The following is a 21,096-nucleotide window of genomic DNA, read 5'->3' on the forward strand; positions in this document are numbered from 1 at the left end:
CACACACACACACACACATACACACACACACACACATTGCCCCTTGTTATCACTCACCAATGTCTGTAAGAAAATGCCTTGCAAGACATTGAATTGCAGTGTATCACCGACCAGAGACAAAGAACAATTTTGTTTACTAACACCTTTCAAGAACTTGGTGTCAAAAATACTTGATAAGAGGTAGTCTGAGTGGACAGCTCTGTTTACCAGGAAACCAGTACTAATTTTTAAAGTCTTTTAAAAGTCTTTCTGAGTGTACCATCGAGGTTCTAGTATTTATTTATTTATTTATTCTTAATAAATTTATTTATTTTTGGCTGCATTGGATCTTAATTGCTGCACACAGGCTTTCTCTAGTTGTGGTGAGCAGGGGCTACTCACTGCGGTGGCTTCTCTTGTTATGGAGCACCGGCTCTAGGTGCACGGGCTCTAGAGCACAGGTTCAGTAGTTGTGGCATACGGGCTTAGTTGCTCCACGGCATCTTCCCGGACCAGGGCTCGAACCCATGTCCCCTGCATTGGCAGGCGGGTTCTTAATCACTGTGCCACCAGAGAAATCTCAAGGTTCTAGTATTTAGAAGTGCTTTGAACACGAAAAACTTGGGACCATAGCACTAGAGTTCACATCTGTTGCAGTAGTGAAGACTACATAAATAGAGAGTAATAATAGAACCTCAGTTCTTTTATTTAAATAGTTCTTTTATGAACATCTTTGTCACTAAGACTTTCCATACTTAATTTCCTTAACATATATTCTAAGAAATGTATTTCTTGAATCAGAGAACATTTTAAGCCCATTTTTAATGCCCACTGCCAAATTGATCTCTGAAAGCATTGTACAAGTTTACCTTGTTATCAACAAGTTATGGAGGAACGGTTTTCACTTAATTCTCCCAAGCATTGTATGATATTGTATATTTTTAAATCTTTACTAGTATGAGCGGTATAATGGGTCATCATCATTGTTTGCTTCAACTTGCATTACTTTCGTTTCCAGTAATATTTTTCTCCTTATGTTTACTTACTAGGTTTTTTTCTTTTTCTTTTAGAGTATTTGTTCTAGTCCATTACCCATTTATCTATTGGGATCTCAGTGTTCTTTACTCATACATCTTTAAGATCTTTATGTATTAAAGATGTTGACTCATATAGGTTATGTGTCATTCAGCAATTATATATATTTTTCCCAGAGTGGTTTTTTTGCTCTACTTAGAAAGTCCTCCCCTTTTCTATTGTACACTTTGATATTCAGTTCCAGTTTTTACTCAGTTTTTTAGTTTATCTCCTGAATGCCATCTACAATTAGAATCTCTTTGCTCTAATAGGGTCTGTTCTCACTTCTTTCTTATGCTGCATTAATCTGGCTGTTTCTGTACATTTTTACTTACTGTAGGTTTATAATATGATATGCTGAGGTCTCACCTCTCCACCCTTTTCCTCCCATCTATTGGCTTTTTTAAAAAATAAGGTTTAATTCTTAGAATTACATACAATAAACACATTAAACACTAAAAGAGAACAGTGAACATTCTTTACTTTACCCATAACCATTGATTTCATGATTTCTTTTCCCTAGCAGGCATGTCAGGTCTTGGGAGTGCATTTGCTTCTATGTTTAGCCTCTTGAACTTCCCAGGTTCTACTCACTGCTTGTGTTGAATCTGGAACATGGCCACGATTTTCTTTCAACCCTTACGTTTCTTTTGTACCTACCTCTTTGACTGTATTGTTCTCTTAAAAAATAGTTTTTCTGATTTGGAAAGTAGTACATGGTTATTGCAGAATGTTCAGAAAATATGAAGAACAGAATAATTCCCTGTGATTTCCCCATCCATTAGTAGCCACATTTTGGTGTTTTTCTTCCTATACCATCAACTTCACATTTTGATGGTTTTTTCTTACACAGTCAATTTTAATATCTTTCTTACAAAAATTTATGATTGTACTCTTTGTATGGCTTTATCACTATTTTCACGTAATAGTCTATCACGAGTGTCACAAATATTTACTTTGTGTTCCCAGCACCCACCATAGTTTTTGGACATAGTAATTCAGCTGTGAAACAGAAATGGTCATCAGTCTTCAGATAAGTAGGTGGCAGTGGCAGTGGTGCTATTAGTAATAGTAATAACGATTAATATTAATTAATAACATTAATTCACAGTTAACATTAATTGGGTACCTGTCACAACTCTAAACTTATTACTTATATAATCTTCAAGATTATAAATGAAAACTCAAGAAAACCCCATGAGTAATATACTGTTATTTTCTCCCATTTTGCAGATGAAGAACTGAGACATAATTAGTTTAATATTTTCCAATAGGCCCCTTCATAGGAAATGATAGGATATGATCCTATGTCTTTTGATTTAAAAGATTTTACTCTTTACCAAACCCTTACACTAAATGTCACCCCTTAGTGCTGACCTAAAGATATTTTCCTGTGCTCACCCTTTATAAGTACTATAGAGCCCTCCATTCTCTCTCAAGTTCTTTGTGTAGCACTGGAGTTCATCACAAGATTGCTTTGTAGTGCAGCCAGGTCAGTGCTTCCTCTGTCTGCACTATTAAAGCAGCTAAAGTACTTACTAAATCATGCACGTTACCTTCCATTTCATGCTAACATTCTGTTCTAAGTGGGCTAATATCTGGCTGTGGTTTCAGTAGTTCTTGGGATAATGTCATTTGATTCATTTGCAGATTTCTCTATCCATTCAGCATCTTAAAATCCCTTTGAACTTGTTCAGTTCGTGTAACTTTCTTTTTTAAGATTTTACTTAGCGACTGGATCATACTCCAAAGGAAAGGGAAAATAAAATCTATTTAGTGGTAAGAATATGTCAATCATATATGACTTGGAAGTCCATAGATTGTGTCTATCTTGGCACTCTGTTTGCAACCTTTTTTTAACCTCACAGTTGCTCTCAGATTTGCATTTCAAAACTGTATGTTGAAAGTATTAACTATAAGTTTGCTTACGTTTTTGCTTTTTTTTGGTGGGACCAGGGGAGGCAAAGCTAATTCTCAGTGTAAAAATAATTCTCAGTTTAAACAACAAAACCTTTTGACGTTTTGAAAGACAATCTGATGAAAAAAGTGGTCTGGAAAAGATTTAACGTGTTTTATGAGGAAGTAGTTTCCTAAAACTTGATCAGAGACTTTTAAAAAGGATATACTTTGGAGAAAAGCCCTGTCACAAAGACGGTGAGTGACTGGATCTGTTATGAATATTATTTTTCAAAAGGTTAAGAATAAGGAATGACAGTTGCTTATGAAAGGAGGGGGGGTCAAGAGGCCCAGTATTATGTAGAAATTAAACTAGTTATAGGGCATAAAGAGAATGATCTTTTATAGACAAAGTAAACTACTTGGAGTAGGGCTTCCCTGGTGGTGCAGTGGTTAAGAATCCGCCTGCCAGTGCAGGGGACACAGGTTCGAGCCCTGGTCTGGGAAGATCCCACGTGCTGCGGAGCAGCTAAGCCTGTGTGCCACAACTACTGAGCCTGCGCTCTAGAGCCCACGAGCCACAACTACTGAGCCCGCGTACCACAACTACTGAAGTCCGCGTGCCTAGAGCCCGTGCTGCGCAACAAGAGAAGCCACCACAATGAGAAGCCCGCGCACCGCAACGAAGAGTAGTCCCTGCTTGCTGCAACTAGAGAAAGCCCCTGCGCAGCAACGAAGACCCAACACAGCCAAAAACATAAAAATTTTTTAAAAATTAGAAAAAAAAAACTACTTGGAGTAAAAAAAAAAGTGGAACTATTATAAAGGATGAAGAATTAGGAAGACGAAAAAGGAAAAATGAGAAAAATAGAACAGGAAGTAAGCTAGCCTGTTATTCTAAATGCTCTTTGAAATGTACTTTGGTAGGAAATAAAATGAACCACCCCCGTAGAATGTTTATGTTATTGTGACTAAGCACTTTATTACTACTTTTATGGTTGCATCATTGAGGCTCTTATGATGGTTAGCATAGTACCTTTGCCTGTAGAATATACTAGCTATTGAATGAATGTTGAAAGTGATCTGAAGTTACTTGAAATTTGTTTAATAAGTCCATACAATGACAAAATAATTTTCTTGGTTGATAATATTTTTTGAAATTGGTGCTTTGCCTACATCCTCATAACAAGCATTTTAAAAGCGTAGGAGAAACTTGGGTTTCTTTAAAGCTTGTTAACTGAGTATGGGAATTTTGGCTGTCAAAGCCAGATACCTATGTGTATGTCCCTGTTGGGGATAGTAAATTTGGGCCCAATTATAAAGTAGAGAAGCATTTTTCTTCTTTGTAAAACCTGGAGTAGCATGTCCTTACGTACTTTCTGTCTTCTTCAGGGAAGCAGTGCTTCTTAGTCCTACGTCAGCAGCAGTTTAATGTCCAGGCTCTTGCAGCCGTGGGAGACCACGCAAGCAAGCAGATGGTTAAATTTGCTGCCAAGTAAGTAAGCAATTATATCCTGTTGTCAGAATAAACAGTGGTGGGAACCGGGGCTCCCAGGGCTTTGGACCATTTTCATGCATTAACATCAACGCTTCCTTTGTTTAAAAATGTAGTTATTTAAATTGTCAGTTCAGTGTTGCTGAATACATTAAAGTTATAAAAGAGAAAATATGGAGCACAGACTTGAAATTCATTTGGAACTGCTGAAGCAGCACTCTCTACAGACAAGTCACATTTACTTTCAAGTAGAGTTACAAAAAGCCTGGCAGCGTCAACACTGCAAAGCAACTTTATTTTGTTGTGTTTGTTGAGCTTCATTTCCTCCCTCCCTCGCCTAGTTTGAGATTTGCATATTAAGCAACAAGTTTTCTAAGTAAATAATAGAAGTGTTTAAAATAAAAGAATGTGATTTTGCAAATGATTCCATCCTGAAGAAGTAAAACAAATGCGCTAACATGTTACAGCTTTTAGCTTTGACACCAAAAAAGTTTAAAAAAAAAAGTAAAGTTTGCTTTTTTTCCATCATAAAAGTATTATTGTCTGGCTCAGGGTTCCTATAGAAGCTCATTGTTTTGTTCAATTTACAAGGGGCAGGATACAGAGATAGTGTAGTGGTTGTGCCTGCTGGAGCTCTAAGGTAATAAGAGTTGGTGATGTGGCTAGTTTTGTTTGCATGTTTTTCTCAATTGAAATTTTATTTCCATGATAATGATCAAAGAAGACTCAGAAAAATGGAAAATTTTAAGTAGTAGAGTACTTCATAGGCATAAATATTTTTTAAAAGAAATTCAGTTGAGTAAATTATTGATTTTTATCTCTGTTATTTATATATATATATATATATATATTCGCTTTCAAAGACGAGTTAATATAGATAGAATTATCAATTTTAGAACTTAGAAGGAGACTAAAAACTCATCTAATTTAATATCTTAATTTATGGTTGGGCCTTCCCTGACTCCCTCAGCACAGTGGTTTACATATAATGGATGCTTACCAACTGGTTTTGGTTAACAGATTTATTTATCCAATTTAGTTTTATTGTATCATAGCAATACCTGCCCTCTGGTTTAAAGACTCCAGTGCCATTAATTACATCAATTTACTGATGTGCTCAGAGGTCTCAGTACCACTAGCCCTACCTCTCCCTATCTCCCAGTCCTGCTGCCCAGAGACTGTCACTTTCATCTCTTCTACCTGTATCATTTGGTGATTAGATTTGTTGTTTTAATACCTAGTCCTTAAGGGTATATGCTTGTGGGGTGCATTTGTCACCTAGCCTTTTCAGGTCAATCTGTATCCTATGAAGTGGGACATAGTAAATGTGGTCCCTAGAAATAAACTTTGTCTACACAGAGAGCCCCTGAAAACCACAGACATATATGTTAAATTATATTTAATATACTGGAAAATACTGGGGAAAAGTCAACTTTGAGTCAACAAACTTTATGGCCTCTGTCTTTTATATATTAAATTGGTTCTGAAAACTAATATATGAAACTGATAGTTTCATATAGAATATATTTTTTTGTTAAACTGCATTATAACCTCCATATTACATTCTTGAAGGATTATCGTCTGAAAGTCTTTTGGAAATCCCATTTACCCTTAATCACTAAGAGGCATTCTACTATCAAGAGAACAGTCAATTCATTTGATATCTCTAGAGGCAGACACGTTAAAGTAGTCCACAAATAGTTATTTCTTATTTTGGATCTTCTCAGAAACTCCTGGGACTTGACTGACAGCAATTGACCATATCAGATGTCAACCAACGCTTACCAGCTGGAAAAGATACTTGCACACAGAACTTAGTTCACTAATGCCCTTATAATATATGTTAAAAAAGGCTTTTATCTAAAAGGGATAGTGTATGCGTGATCCTTTTTTTAGAATAAGGGAAGAATTTAGATAATTTAACCTGGATTTCATAATCTTGAAGTGGATGGAACTCAATCAAGATCTAGATCTGATTGTAATCTCTTTGTTTTGTTTTTGTTTTTGGCTGCCTCACTGGGCGTGCAGGATCTTAGCTCCCCAACGAGGGATTGAACCCAGGCCCCGGCAGTGAAAGAGCTGAGTCCTAACCACTGGACTGCCAGGGGATTCCTGAGATCTGATTTTAATCTTAATTCAGGTTTAACAATTAAGTTGTGACTTTGATTTCTTTTTTAAAGCAAAGAACATGTAGCTATTTTTAGTCCATTTAAAAAACTGGACTTTATATAATTAGTAATGTGTGGGAAAAGATGGTTTCATAATAGAGCTGTTGCATATTATAAAGCCTTTGACTGGTTATATACAGGCGAATGGACCCAATTTTATACAATAGGTTTAACATGTGGAACTTAAGTTACAATTATTTAACTTTCGGCACTACTCATATGTTAAGGTATCTATCCTGAGTTATTAACAATAAATGTGTTAATAGTTTTTGCTACCTTGTGAAAAAGGAAAATTCTCATGACTCCCTATGGTGAAAAATGATGAGTTTTTAATCTTTGTGGCTGGTTGATAAGATAGTTTTCTTAGGAACATGATTTGTTGCTTCTGGTATGTCAGTCAGCTTGTCTTTATGTGATTTTGCTATACTTCTAAGGTAGTTCAGAAATCCTGATCTTCCTTGGTAACAAGTGTAAAGCACATGTCCTTTCTGATAGAAAGGCAGTAGTATGATCTTATATTCAAAGTACCAATTTTTAAAGAAGAAAATCAAGAACAGAAAAATTTTACTTAGAAAATTACCTGCTCTATTTATAAATAATAATAAATCAAGTGAAACTGTAATATAAATATAAAGAACTTTCAGAACTTTTAGGAAAAAGATGTGTTGGTTTTTTTCTTCATCCTTCAAAATCCTTTTCTTAAAAAGTCCATACTTGGGCTTCCCTGGTGGCACAGTGGTTGAGAGTCCACCTGCCGATGCAGGGGACATGGGTTCGTACCCCAGTCCAGGAAGATCCCACATGCCGCAGAGCGGCTAGGCCCGTGAGCCATGAACGCTGAGCCTGGGCATCCGGAGCCTGTGCTCCACAACGGGAGAGGCCACAACAGTGAGAGGCACACGTACTGAAAAAAAAAAGTCCATACTTGCCAGAAGTTTCTTTGTAAGTGCTATTTTTATCTAAAATCTTTAATGGCTTCCTATTTCCAACCATGTTCAATATTAATTCTACGTGGTGGTTCCCCCTGTTATTTCCCACTATTTCTCAATATACATGCTTCAGATTGGACAGTCTCTCCATGTCTACAATGACCTCTTTTCTAATTTTACTTCTTATTTTAAAGACTTTAGTTTTATTCATTAAATCCTCATTCTTTGTCACTTAGCTTATTAAGCCCATGTTCTTCATGATCCTCACTGATTGGTTTCTCTTTTCATTTCTCTGGGGTCCACAAATGTGTTCTTGGGAGACTGGAAGTTTTCTATATTTTTTTAAATTTTAGTGTACATTTTGGTGATTATCTTAAAGTTACATAAGGATACTATGCCATATCATTTTATAGGCTAACTTACAGCAGAGAACTGCTGTGTAAATTGTGTTCATGCCAGCTGAAGCCGATGATATCCATGTTCTGTACAAATGAAGATTTCACTGTAGTTTGAATAGCGACATGCTGACAAGTTGGGTTACTAGGTGGTACTTGGTAGTTAAGTATTATGAACTTTAAAGCCTGTGCCGCTCAAGCATATTTATTGAATCCTATTTTCATCTGTATAGGGGCAGCATATGACTAATAGTACAATCGTTTCCATATAAGGAAAAATGTTTCTATTTCCAGTTCTAGTATTTATCAGATTAGATACCCATTTGATTCAAATTTCAATTAACAATACTATATTATTAACTTTCACTGGAATAAGATAGTTTTATAAAATTATCAACTGATATTTAAATTGTCATTCTTGGTTGCTCTTTGCAGGACTTTGGTTAATTATGAGGCCAAGTTATCCTGAGTCAACTTCAAAGTTAATGTTTTGTGGAATTATGAACAAGCATTCTTCATATTACTAGTATTAAAATAAAAATACAGAAAATTAAATCTAGAACTGGATATGAGGCTACAGCTTTATACAGTAAACCAACTGTCAGCAATTTAGTTTTAACAAACCTTAAATTAATATTGTTAATTTGAATTTTGTTGTTTTTAATATTTGTTTCAATTTTCTTTAAAAATTTGCTTTGAGGAGAGTTCCCTGGCTGTCCATTGGTTAGGACTCCACACTTTCACTGCCATGAGCCCGGGTTCTATCCCTGGTCTGGGAACTGAGATCCCACAAGCTGAGCAGCATGGCCCAGAAAAAAAAAAAGACTGTAAAAATTCGCTTTGATTTCAAGTTAAGGGCTATAACCATAAGGCATTTATTTCTACTAGTTTTATACTTGTAGGTATTTAAGTAACATGATAAAACTAGTTTAAGTGTTTACTGAGGGTCCCTGATATTGCCAAGAGAGGCCACTGATCTATGCCATATTTAGTTGTGCTTAATTCTTACCAAGCTTATTTTGAACTTAAAATTCTTGGGGTTTTGGTGAAGAAAACTGGGTTCACAAAATAAGTCATCATAGAACTACCAGGATGATTTAAACCTTTAACTTCTACAACTTGCCAATGGGCAATGGAATGTAAGAGTGGCCCAGAGACTCAGCTCCTCACTGACTAGGCACATGACTTCATAAATTGTTTACTGTATGTTAGTCTTTCTTCATTCTTTACAGCTAAGACCCTTCTTTGAACATTTTTATTTCTACTTGCCTGGGAAATATTAAAGTCTGAGATTAGGTGTGGCACTAATTCACTGTAATTGAAAGAAGTTACTTGACATATAAACCAAGTTTGTGCCTGTCTCGGAATTGGAATACAGATTTTTATTGTGAAAAGGTGGTTTATTATTTCAAAAAATATTTACACAATTGATGTTTTATGGGTGCTGTTTTGATTTAACTGGCAAATACATGGTTTCTCATGTTTGGGCATTTTGAGTTCTTTGCCTCAATGAATTGTTAGTTTATATCATCAAAGCATTTTATGTTGGTACGTTACTTGAAAAACTAGTATGTAGCAACTTTATAGCCTGTCCTCTTTTCAACTAATCTTTTACTATACCTTGCCCAGGATTTTAAAATTATTAATTTGAATATGGGTAGCTGTGTAGATCTGTGGAGCTCATTCCTCATTGAGTACAGTAATATTCAACAGATTATTTCTGACAACCAGAAACCTAATAAATTTGTTGCCAGTTTTGCTGAAAACTTTTAATACTCAAGTTTCTGTAAGTGTTTAAATTTTAATAGTTTTTGTTGCTATTAGAATATGTAAATATGAGAAAGAAAAACTTAGAATATGTCTTTTTCACCATTATTCATTTTTGAGGGAGCGAGAAGAAGGGGGTAGATAAGAATCAAATGGAAATCATTTTGAAATATATGAGCTATTGACTGCCTAAAATTATAATTTTGGTCATCAGCTAGCTTTCACCAACTCTCTAGTTTATCTGTACTATTAATAATAACAGTCAGCATATATCAATATAGAATAGGATTTCTTACATATTTTAGGCCTTTATTGTGACAATCTAGTATAAAAACGCACTTTGAGGGGCTTAAAACTGTGGTGCCTAAAACAATGTAAAATAAAAGGTAAAAACACTATTCATACAAAGCATATGCTGCTAACCTCCCATCATTATCTTGTGTATATTGAGTAGATTATATAAATTATGATGGGGTACCCTTCAGTGACCTTATATTTTTTAAATGAAAGGCCATGGGAAAAAGCTCCCCCATACACACCTACACTTGGACTTTTATTGCATGTGAAATAATTATTTTTAATATTTAAGAAACTTAATCTACAATTAAAATTTAGTATGATGGTTGCCCTTACTTTATCTTGCCAAGCTTTCCAGTATCTACCATGAATTTTTATATTTATGGGGTGCACCCCAGTAAAGGTTCAGTGCAGTGGTCACCAGTAGCTTCCCTATCTCATGTACAGGGGAAATAACAGATTTGATTGTAACAGTAGCAGCAATAATAGCTAACTGTTACTGTATACTAAGTATGGAGCTGCAGAGTGCCATACTTGCATTTTCCCCCTTGGTCCTCATAGCAGTACTGTGAGGTGTGGATACCATTTTGTCTTTTTTTTTTTTTCTTGTCTATTCATTTTTTACAGATAAGAACGTTGATACTTAAAATACTAAGGTCTCGTTGACTCTAGGCTCATGCTTCTGTGTCATCCTGCCTCTCTAAGGTTACATAAGGATATTAGTTCAAAGCCCTCCACATTATGTAGCTCACTTAGAATACAACCTTAATGTCATTGAAATACGTTGGTGACTGGGAAAGGGAAACCCTGTTGCTTTTTGCCTCAAAAGTGTCTTTTCTAGAGTGTGCAGTGTATCCTGGTATATATCCTCAAGGAGTAGATAGCTATTTTTTTTCTTGAGGGTGATAATGACTTTTAAATACTGTCCCCAAGTTTTTGAGAACGAAAACTGGTGAAAAATAATAATTTTGGTTTTAAAAAGTATAGCTGATAATAAAGTAATAAAAAAAGATTTTTGTGTTGTCATACATTGATGCTAAAAACAGTTCCAAAGAAGGAATGAAATGTTTTTCTAACCATCAGTAATGCTAATGAGCTTGTCTCCTCTAGCATAAAGCAGTAGTTGCCTTCCTAAGGAATCACCCCATTGTTAAAAAGCATGCAATAAAAACAGTGGGGTGGGGGGAAGGTAGTTAGAAAGTAGAGAGTTTCATGTTTGCAAAGACAGTTATTTTTCTTGAATAATTTTAATATAAAAATATTTGATAGCTATAATTATAAATATGAAACCTAAAACTCACTAGGCAAGTTTACATCTTCTTTTGCTTAATCTGTTGCCTTTTCCTTATCATCATCAGCACTGCCACACAGTGCATCTTATACATATTCTTATCGCTCTTGCTGTGAGAAGTAAAACACAAAGTCACTCAACAAAGCAGCTGTGTGGTGTATGCAAGTGATGTGGAAATAAGACCACACTCAGAATTTAAAATAGGAATTTATCCTTTACCAAGATTCTGGACTCAGGAAGGAAATGAAAGAGCTTGGCTGTATGGATAACTGATACTGTTCCTTAACATATCACGCTCTTTGTAACACACTTGTACAAACTAAACTTCTGTCTGCTAGAATTGCTCTGTTGTCAGCAAAGGAGGAGATCTTAGACGTTGAGGTATGGGTGTCCTTTTGGGTTAACTTTTTGTAGAGTGGTGCTAATATTCAGTCAGTTCTGTTATTGTAATAAATGCATTCCTAAAAAAATACTGTGCTATGCAAAAGTATGAAATAAAAACCTTAAGTTTTGTGCAGAAAATAGGTAAATAGCACAACAGTCAAAAAGTTCAGGGACTTACCTGGCGGTCCAGTGGTTAAGACTCTGCACTCCCAATTCCGGTGACATGGGTTTGATCCCTGGTCGAGGAACTAAGATCCCGCGTGCCACACGGTGCAGCCAAAAACAAAAACAACCTTCACCAGTGACATAGTTTTATAAAAAGAACCTAATTTTATTAAAAACATAGAATAGTTTTATACATATTGAATGGTGGAGAAACACATGAATACAATAAATCTCTCACTTTATCTTTACAAAGACATACTGTTTCTGAGTGGAAGTGGGTATCAGAAGAGTTGCAGCTTGGAAATTATTATCAAGTGGTACAAGGAAGGCTGTCTGAAATTGGAAGGAAAGTTGGACCACCAGGTGGGGATGGGTGTGGCTTGTAACGCAGGTAGATGTTTGAGGTGTGTGTGTTTTATGTATTCCTGTGTGGCTAAGTTCACCTGAGTACAGTTGTCTGCATTGACCTAGTGTTTCTCACAGGTGAAATCTGGTATAGGCAAACACAAAATTCTCATTATGCTCAGATTGATAACTAATAGATCAATTGTGTTGGAATTAATTCACATTTTCAAAACAAGTGTTAAAGCAAAACTATACTCTTAAAAGAGGTAATGGTTCTTGTGCAGTGAGTGGGTCCAAATATAAGAGTCTTATCTGTTTGCTGACTGCTTATGTGTGGAGGTGAGGAAAAGAAAGAAGTGGAAAATGCCTTCAGAGTTTCTAGTTCGAGAAACTCTGTGGAAAAGGCACCATCAATCTGGAGTAAATTCCCAGGATGGGCTGGGACTAAACACAATTCACTCTCTGGAGCTGGATGGGCTCAGCTTCCCTTAGAGCACTTGGCCAGGGAAAGTGTGGATACTGAACAGGGGTGGGGTTCTGTTAGCAATGAAGAAGGGGAGAGGGATTTGGATAGACAGCTGTAGTATCTCCTAAACTTGCTTACTATGTTGAGTAAATTGGAGAGAAGTTCCAACCTTTTGAGTTCATGAAAAGCCCAAAGATTGAAATAGGTTGTTTTACTGAAACCATTTTATTTTTCTGGCTGATAGGATTCTGCTCCTCCTCTTCCAAGTCATCCTCTCATTCTAAATGTTCACAAGTGACTATATGGAACAAGTTGGCCTTAAAATTCCTTACTTTTCCTCCCCTGTCTTCACCATTGCTTCACTTTGACAGCTCACTTCTGTGGCCACAGCTTGGATTTTGCCCCTTAGAATTTCGTTTTAAACTCCAGTAGCCATTCTCTCTAACCATAATTTCCACCTTTCTACCTCTAATGCCTCCTAATCTTCTGTTGGACCTCATCAAGGCTTGTATTTTTTTTATCAATCTCCCCATTTTCTCCTAGTTTTTTCTGTCCCCTTTTGACTTCACACAACGCCACTTCCATTCCTACAATTACTCTCACTGCATCCTTATCCACTGTTCTCTGTCTCTTTGTTTCTTTTGCCCTGCAGATGCCCTACTAACTCCCTGCCCCATATACTCTTGATTCCATAATCTAACACCAAGCTTAAAGAGTGTATTGTGTATTTGTGGCAGAGCAGTTGATTTTTATTCCTCAGCTGGGACCAGTAGAATATATTCCACTTTTGTAATGAAAATAGAGGTTTATAGGCCACCTCTTTTCATTGTTTCACTGAACTCTTCAGGATCTCATTCCTCTTTATCCCTTAGTTTCTGAGTATAATTATAATAAGAAAATAAAAATTTGGAAAATTCTGTGAGTTTCATTGCTTAATATATTATCAGCCTTCTATTATGATTAAAAACAGCATATGGGGGCTTCCCTGGTGGCGCAGTGGTTGAGAGTCCGCCTGCCGATGCAGGGGACACGGATTCGTGCCCCGGTCCGGGAGGATTCCACATGCCGCGGAGCGGCTGGGCCCGTGAGCCATGGCCGCTGAGCCTGCACGTCTGGAGCCTGTGCTCCGCAATGGGAGAGACCACAGCAGTGAGAGGCCTGCGTACAGCAACAACAACAAAAAAAAAACCAGCATATGAACAGCAACATATAAATGCTAGTGGCTTCTATTACTTATTAAATAAAGCAAAAATTCTTACTTATAGATGTTTTTAGCTTACTTTAGAAATTTGAGGATCAGTGAAACATGAGATAATTCAAATGAATATTTAGTAACACATTCACTCTGGGAGGCTAGCAGATTAGTTAGTAAGCCAACTAACCATTCTGCTAGAATCTTTGGTCTAGGAAACAGCATAGCTAGAAATACATTCATGAGGAAAAGGCCATTTCTAATCCTCATTTAATTTTCATACTGTGTTAGATCTTTTTTTATATTAAATGCTTGTAATTATCTTTAGTGCTAGGGGAGTGCCTAAGGACTGTTTATTTATTCTCAAGGTATTTCCGTCTTGAAGGGCAAGCCAAAGAGGCTGGACATTTAAAACATGTGAACTCCTACACAAAAAAGTGGGAGAAATAATGGTATTTATATGTTAATTCCATGAGGCCCTACATTTAACTCTATTCCCTCTGGCCATATACCAGGTGGAAAAAAGCAAGGACTCCACTATTAAAAATATCAAATCAGATAGTTCCAGCTGGGGTTTCCTAATCATTTAAGAGGCAAACTATGAGGTCACTTTTAATATCTTAAATAGATAACTATCTTAGCATTTACTTTAGATATTAAATCTGAGGTGTTTATCTCTCCCTTACTGACTAGATTGTACCACTAGCAGTTTCTAGCTTTTTAGTATTTTCCTTAAGAGCTACATTAAAGCTTAATATGGGGTCAGTTTTCCCAAAATTATCTTTCCTAGGAATATCCAATTCATCAAAATACTGATCCGAAAAGTTGACTCACTAATTGGATTTAAGTGCCACAGGACTCTTCAACACATTATTTTAATCAGTTTGTTGGAAAGATCAATTTTCTTATGGTTAAATGCATACAGAAATGAAACAACTAAATGAGTTACATGGGAAGGTTGGCACATCTCATTCCCTAGAGATCTTTAAGAACGGATTCTTAATTGTGTATCTGAAATGGTTTGAGGTCTTTAAATGAAATTTGTCTGGAAGCAGGAAGATGGGATACCTATCCAGGCCAGTGTTTCTGGATCCCCATCTTATGTTGACATTAATGTTCTAATGTTTAGTAGCTGGTGTTTGAGCTGAGGCAAGAAGTCATCCCTTTTTTCCTTTTAAAATTATTGTTTATTTAGTGCCATTTAAAAATAATGAGCAGAGTAGTTTGTGTTAGTTATGGTTGAGCCTTGAAAAGACAAGTGTTTTTTTTTTTTTTTGCAGTACACAGGCCTCTAACTGTTGTGGTCTCTCCCATTATGGAGCACAGGCTCTGGACGCACAGGCTCAGCGTCCATGGCTCACGGGCCTATTCGCTCCGCGGCACGTGGGATCTTCCCGGACCCGGGCACGAACCCATGTCCCCTGCATCGGCAGGCAGATCTCAACCACTGCGCCACCAGGGAAGCCCAAGACAAGTTTTTTTCAAGGTGGCCCTGTAGGCCTTTTTGTATTGACTGCTATTAAGGACTATAGTGAATGTAAACTGTATTCACTGTAGTGAATGTAAATGCAGGTTTTTAAGTTTAAAATTAAAGTGTTGTAAAAGGCTACAGTTCGTTTGAAGTGCAGGTGTTAAAAACTGAATTTTGCTATTTGTGCTTATGTAACACCTCCCACCCCTAGCATAGCGATGTTCGGATTCTGAATAAAAGGCTTACTCAGGCTGTAATATTTGTATATGTATGTATTTTATTTTCTTTTTCTTCATATTAGTCATTGTGGTTAGGTTATTTATTGGTAGCTTGTGAGTCACAAATATGTTTCTCATTCTTTAATGAGTCACCTAGCTACATACAAGTTTATTTTCTTTCCTTTCTAGATCTTTCACCTGAAAATAACTATTTTACTTACTTGGTAGGTTAAATTTTCAGTTTATACATTAATTTTTAGAACTGTAAATATCAAAATAATAGAAGAAGGTTCATTGATTTAGAAAACTTTTATTAGCACCTGCTCCAGTCTAGACACTATGCTAGGCTCGGGTATTCAGTGACTCTATATCACATAAGGAACTTAATTTGGGGACAGGACAAAAATAAACAACTGCATGCAGAGGCATGTTACAGGTCCTATGATGGAAGTATATGTATATATCATCCACAGTTGAGGCCCAGAGGGTGGTGTGCATTTGGGTACCCCTTGAGCATCATGTGGATAAGTTGGTGAACATAGGCGAGGTTATTGTAGTGTTCTGGATTGCACCTTTTTGAACAACTGTACCCAGATAGTTTATACCTCTTTGTTGGAATGAGGTACTTAATCTATTGGATCAGAAACAGAACTATATTGGCTCTGTCCAGTTCAACATTTATATTGAAAACTTTGATGAATATGTGCTTTAAAAGTAGGTCTAGGGGGCTTCCCTGGTGGCACAGTGGTTGAGAGTCCGCCTGCCGATGCAGGGGACACGGGTTCGTGCCCCGGTCGGGGAAGATCCCACATGCCGCGGAGCGGCTAGGCCCGTGAGCCCTGGCCGCTGAGCCTGCGCGTCTGGAGCCTGTGCTCCGCAACGGGAGAGGCCACAAGACTGAGAGGCCCATGTACTGCAAAAAAAAAAAAAAAAGTAGGTCTAAAATCTGGTGTCAAAAGTTCCTAGTTAAAAAAAAAAAAGTTCCTAGTTTATGGAATTAATTCTTCTAAGCTAAATATAACTTTAAGTAATAACTTTATTCTCTTTTATACAAAGATTCTGATGTATATATGTTGAGGCTGGCAACAACAGAACATCAAGATACATCAGCGTTACCGGAGAGGGCAGTATGATTCTTGGGCATTTTGAAAACTATTTGTGAAGGGGCTGTTATTTTCAGTTTCTTTCACATAAGCTATAAAGGAATCTGGCAGCTCATGAGCTTCTAAAAATGAGAGTGCATTATTTCAAAGTGAGCTGATGTTGCATTCTGGAGTATTTAAAATTTGGTGCTAATTTGTGAGTCTGTAACAGAACTGTCGAGTGCAGTAATCAGTACATGATCTTACTAGCTGTGTGGTCTTGGGCTAATTACTTGACCTTTCAGAGTCTCAGTTTTTTCAACTATAAATTGTTAGTAGCACCTACCTTCACACAGGAACTGGAACATAAAAGGAAATTGCCAAAGTGACATGGGAATAATAATACTTTAGGTATTTGTATCTATTAAGGTCAATTTCGTTAGAGCTGTAAAAATAAAACTGCTTCTTCAACCTTAAATACGGAGAACATGAACAAAACTAATGTAGAAGAATGACACAAAATTTACGATGCATTCCATATTTTTTGCAAATGAGAAAAAATGTGGAGGAGTATGGTAAACAGTGATTATAGGAAGAGGGGGTTGGGTATATGATGGGGAACTTAAAATTTTAAATTTACACGTTATTTAACATTGGAATTGTTAACAATAAAAAAGTATATTCTTTTACAATAAAAAAATAAGTTTTTGAAATAATGTTTAGAAAACACTGTTTAAAAAATAACTTAAAAATATAAGAACAAACCTTGCCATTTTCCATCCCTCACTGGTGAGGGGTAGTGTGAATTGGGGGTGATTATTCTTTGTTCTCCAAAAGGACTTGTCAGAGTCAGAACCTCCCACTGGGACCCAGTGACAAAAAAATAGATGAAGTATTTCTTTCCCAGATCTGTTTCTCCACCATTTGTATGCAAGATGGTGACCTCTTTGACTAGAGTCCCATACTGTTAAATTCCTTTTCACCTATAAATCAGCTACCCGCACCAACGGCCTTTTCTCAGTCATTGTGATTCTTATGCCCTATCCCAGTGTTCTCCAAAGTGTGATTTGCTCAAGATTACCCACTGAAGGAAAGAAAAGAATTAAACTTGTTTCTTTCCTTTCCTTCCTTTCTTTTTGATCTAAAAGTGTAAGCAAAAATTTGGGTTTTTCTAATAGTTAATTTATAGATAAACACTGGGCCTATCACTTGGATTGCATCTCAGAAGGTCACATGTCACCTATAGCATGTGAAGCCTCTGAAAGAAGACTGCAGGATTCCAGTAACACAAAGGAGCTAACACTGGTACCCCAACTCTCTGGTTCACTTTCAACATATTGTAGCCAATTGAAGTTTACTGGGCCTGGCTAACTGGTTTGGGGGGATTATATTTATTAAAATAACAGACTGACCCTCAGAAAATGGACAAAGGATTTCTATCAAGAGACTATAGAATGAAGATAAAACTTAAAACATACGCACAACAAGAAAATGTTAACACTGACACTTACAGTGTGGGATCTTTGTATCAGCCATATGAAGTGGTGGTGGTGGTGGTGGTGGTGGTGGTGGTGTTTTAATGATAATCCAATCAGATCTGACAAGATTTCAGTACTCCCCTAGCTAGATAGAAATTATCAGGAAAACTGTGTGAAGTATGGATTTGCTATTGCTAATTATGGATCATTATTGCTAATTATGAATCTCTCCACAAGTTTATATTTGCCTAAAGCTAATATTTACATGTATATAATTTTAAAATAAATAAAATATATACATATTGAGGTGCATACTCCCCATTTTTTTTTACTGGTAAAGTAAATCAAATTATCAGAAATGTTTGTATGGCTTCCCTGGTGGCACAGTGGTTGAGAGTCCGCCTGCCAATGCAGGGGACACGGGTTCGTGCCCCGGTCTGGGAAGATCCCACATGCCGCGGAGCGGCTGGGCCCGAGATCCATGGCCGCTGAGCCTGCGCGTCCGGAGCCTGTGCTCCGCAACGGGAGAGGCCACAACAGTGAGAGGGCCGCGTACCGCAAAAAAAAAAAAAAAAAATATGTTTGTAGATAGCTGCTCAACCCTATAGTTGATATATTAACTATCTATAGCTGTCATTATTAAGCGTATATATGAGGTTAATGTCTGTCTATTAACCCTATAGTTTATATATTTAAGTATTCTCTCCTTTTTGAAACATGTTACTTCCTTGGACCTCTAATGCCATTCATTTAGCTTTTTGGTTTTTTTTTTTTAAGTCTCTTCTTCTCTCCCATCTAGAGTTCTGTCATGATCTTCAGCATTTCTGAAGGATAGTAAACAATAGGTATAAGTGAGATTTGCCCCCCAAAAACTGATTTGTGTGACAAAACCAAGAAGTAATTCCAGATAAGTTGTTTTAAGATTGTTTTAGGCAGTGCTGATTTTGAAATGTGTTTATAACCCCTACGTCCTTACCTTGAGTAGTCAATTTGAAGAGGCCAGTATTGGATAAATTCTGCTGTATTTGATAAGAAATCAGCCCTAATGCTTCATAGTCAAATTTTGTGTATCTGTTTTTTTTAATCTCTTTACAATGCATAATACCCACTGTAGGTTTGCAGTGTGTATGTGATGATATACCACATTAAAGGATAAGGCAGTACACAGTAGTGCATTATTTTAGACTGTGAAGCTTACTTCCTTCAAGTACTGAAACTATTTTGACAACTTTAACAGAATCTTTGAAGCCTGTTTTTTTACATTCTTCCTTTTTCTTAATGGCACAAGGCCACTATTGTGAACGTCTATTACTGTGCTAGATTATAATGTGTTGTTTGCCACTTTCATGTTTTTGTTTGTTTTGCTTTGTTTTTTAATATATATTCTTCAGCAGTCAGCTGTTACTTAATATAACAGTTGTGCCTACTTCTAATAGTTCCAACAAACCTTTGTTTAGTTTGTCGCTTCTTATGTAATATAGACATGAAAACTTACAACCAAGATTGATAGAACTGCAGATAACAGAAGTATCCCTGTGGTTATTAGGGAGGCCCTAAATAGTAAACTGTATGGCACTCATGTTGGAAAGATGGTATTTTATTCCTTCAGATAACTGAGTACTGTTTTGTTTTTTTCCCCAAGTGGTGTGGGGTTTTTGTTGTTTTTTTAAAATTTATTTTATTTATTTTGGGCTGTGTTGGGTCTTCATTTCTGTGCGAGGGCTTTCTCTAGTTGCGGCGAGCGGGGGCCACTCTTCATTGCCATGCGCGGGCCTCTCACTGTCGCGGCCTCTCTTGTTGCGGAGCACAGGCTCCAGACGCGCAGGCTCAGTAGTTGTGGCTCACGGGCCTAGTTGCTCCGCGGCATGTGGGATCTTCCCAGACCAGGGCTCAAACCCGTGTCCCCTGCATTGGCAGGCATATTCTCAACCATTGTGCCACCAGGGAAGCCCCAAGTTGCATGTTTTATAATTGCTTCAGTAATTCATACATTATATCATTTGTTTAAAAATTGAAAAAGCTCACTCAAAATATTTTTATAATATACTTTATATAAAGAATGGTGGTTTTTACATTTTTTTTCCTAAAGGCAGTTTACATTCAAAGTAAACAAATGAAATTGAACGGTTGACAGTTCCTAATAGATGACATAAAATCTTTTGTGCTTATTAAGGCATTTTTAATATCAAGGCTCTACTAATTTTATTTGTGGAGTGGTTCCTTATATGCAGGGGGTAAAAGGGTGTTTGGAAAATGAAAGAGGTATGAAAAAACGCTGTGACAGTGTGTTTTGGGAGGTGTTGGTAATAATAAAAATAGCTGACTCAGCTCTTGAAAAGTTATGTTTAATTTACTTCATCCATTTCTCCTACTATAAAGTAGTTCCCAGGAAGCTCCCAGGAGCTTCCACCATGGATTTTTTTTTTTTTTCCTGCCATATGGTCTATAAAAACCGAAGGCTTTTAGTTGCCTGTTATACATAACAAGACATAGTGACATATTTGTTTCAAAATGTAACACAGACTTTAATAGGATCTTTTTATGGCAGCAGTCAAGCTGTAGTCTATACACAATATAGTATTAAGCCATCTTAACACACAGTGTCAGTTAAAATCATGTTAGACTTTTTCTACAAACTGGAATTTTATCCTTCTATTGGCAGTTAGCTTATTCAAGTATTCCAGTACCTCTTGTATTGAGTCTAATTATACACACACGTATACACATAAAGACCGCATAATCTTTTACTAGTTTTAACTAACAAGTTCTAGTCTGACCCTTTTTCAGAAATTTGACTCTTTTTAATTTTGTTTTAATGTTTTTTCTTCTGAATTCATTCACATCAACAATAGGGATAGATAGATATAGATGAGGATATAGAGATAGAGATATTAGAACTAAATTATTTTACCAAGATCTAAGTCTGCTATTCTATTAATAGTATATAGCTGCTAGAAATAATATGGAAAAATACTGAGATTGGAAGGGCAAAAAAATTAATTAT

At 36.5% G+C, this 21,096-nt stretch overlaps 1 protein-coding gene across 2 annotated transcripts in view; it reads left to right on the plus strand.

Annotated features, from left to right (window-relative positions):
• The window catches only part of DARS1 (aspartyl-tRNA synthetase 1), a 67,633-nt gene that overhangs the window by 13,665 nt on the left and 32,872 nt on the right, over positions 1-21,096 (plus strand). For both annotated transcript variants that reach the window (XM_024764121.1, XM_024764120.1), the window contains exon 4: positions 4,342-4,444. In XM_024764121.1, coding sequence (XP_024619889.1) covers positions 4,342-4,444 — 103 coding nt within the window. The remainder of the gene's footprint in view (positions 1-4,341; positions 4,445-21,096) is intronic.

Source organism: Neophocaena asiaeorientalis, unplaced genomic scaffold (genome assembly GCF_003031525.2).
Source record: "Neophocaena asiaeorientalis asiaeorientalis breed wild unplaced genomic scaffold, Neophocaena_asiaeorientalis_V1.1 scaffold102, whole genome shotgun sequence".
Lineage (NCBI taxonomy): Eukaryota > Metazoa > Chordata > Mammalia > Artiodactyla > Phocoenidae > Neophocaena > Neophocaena asiaeorientalis.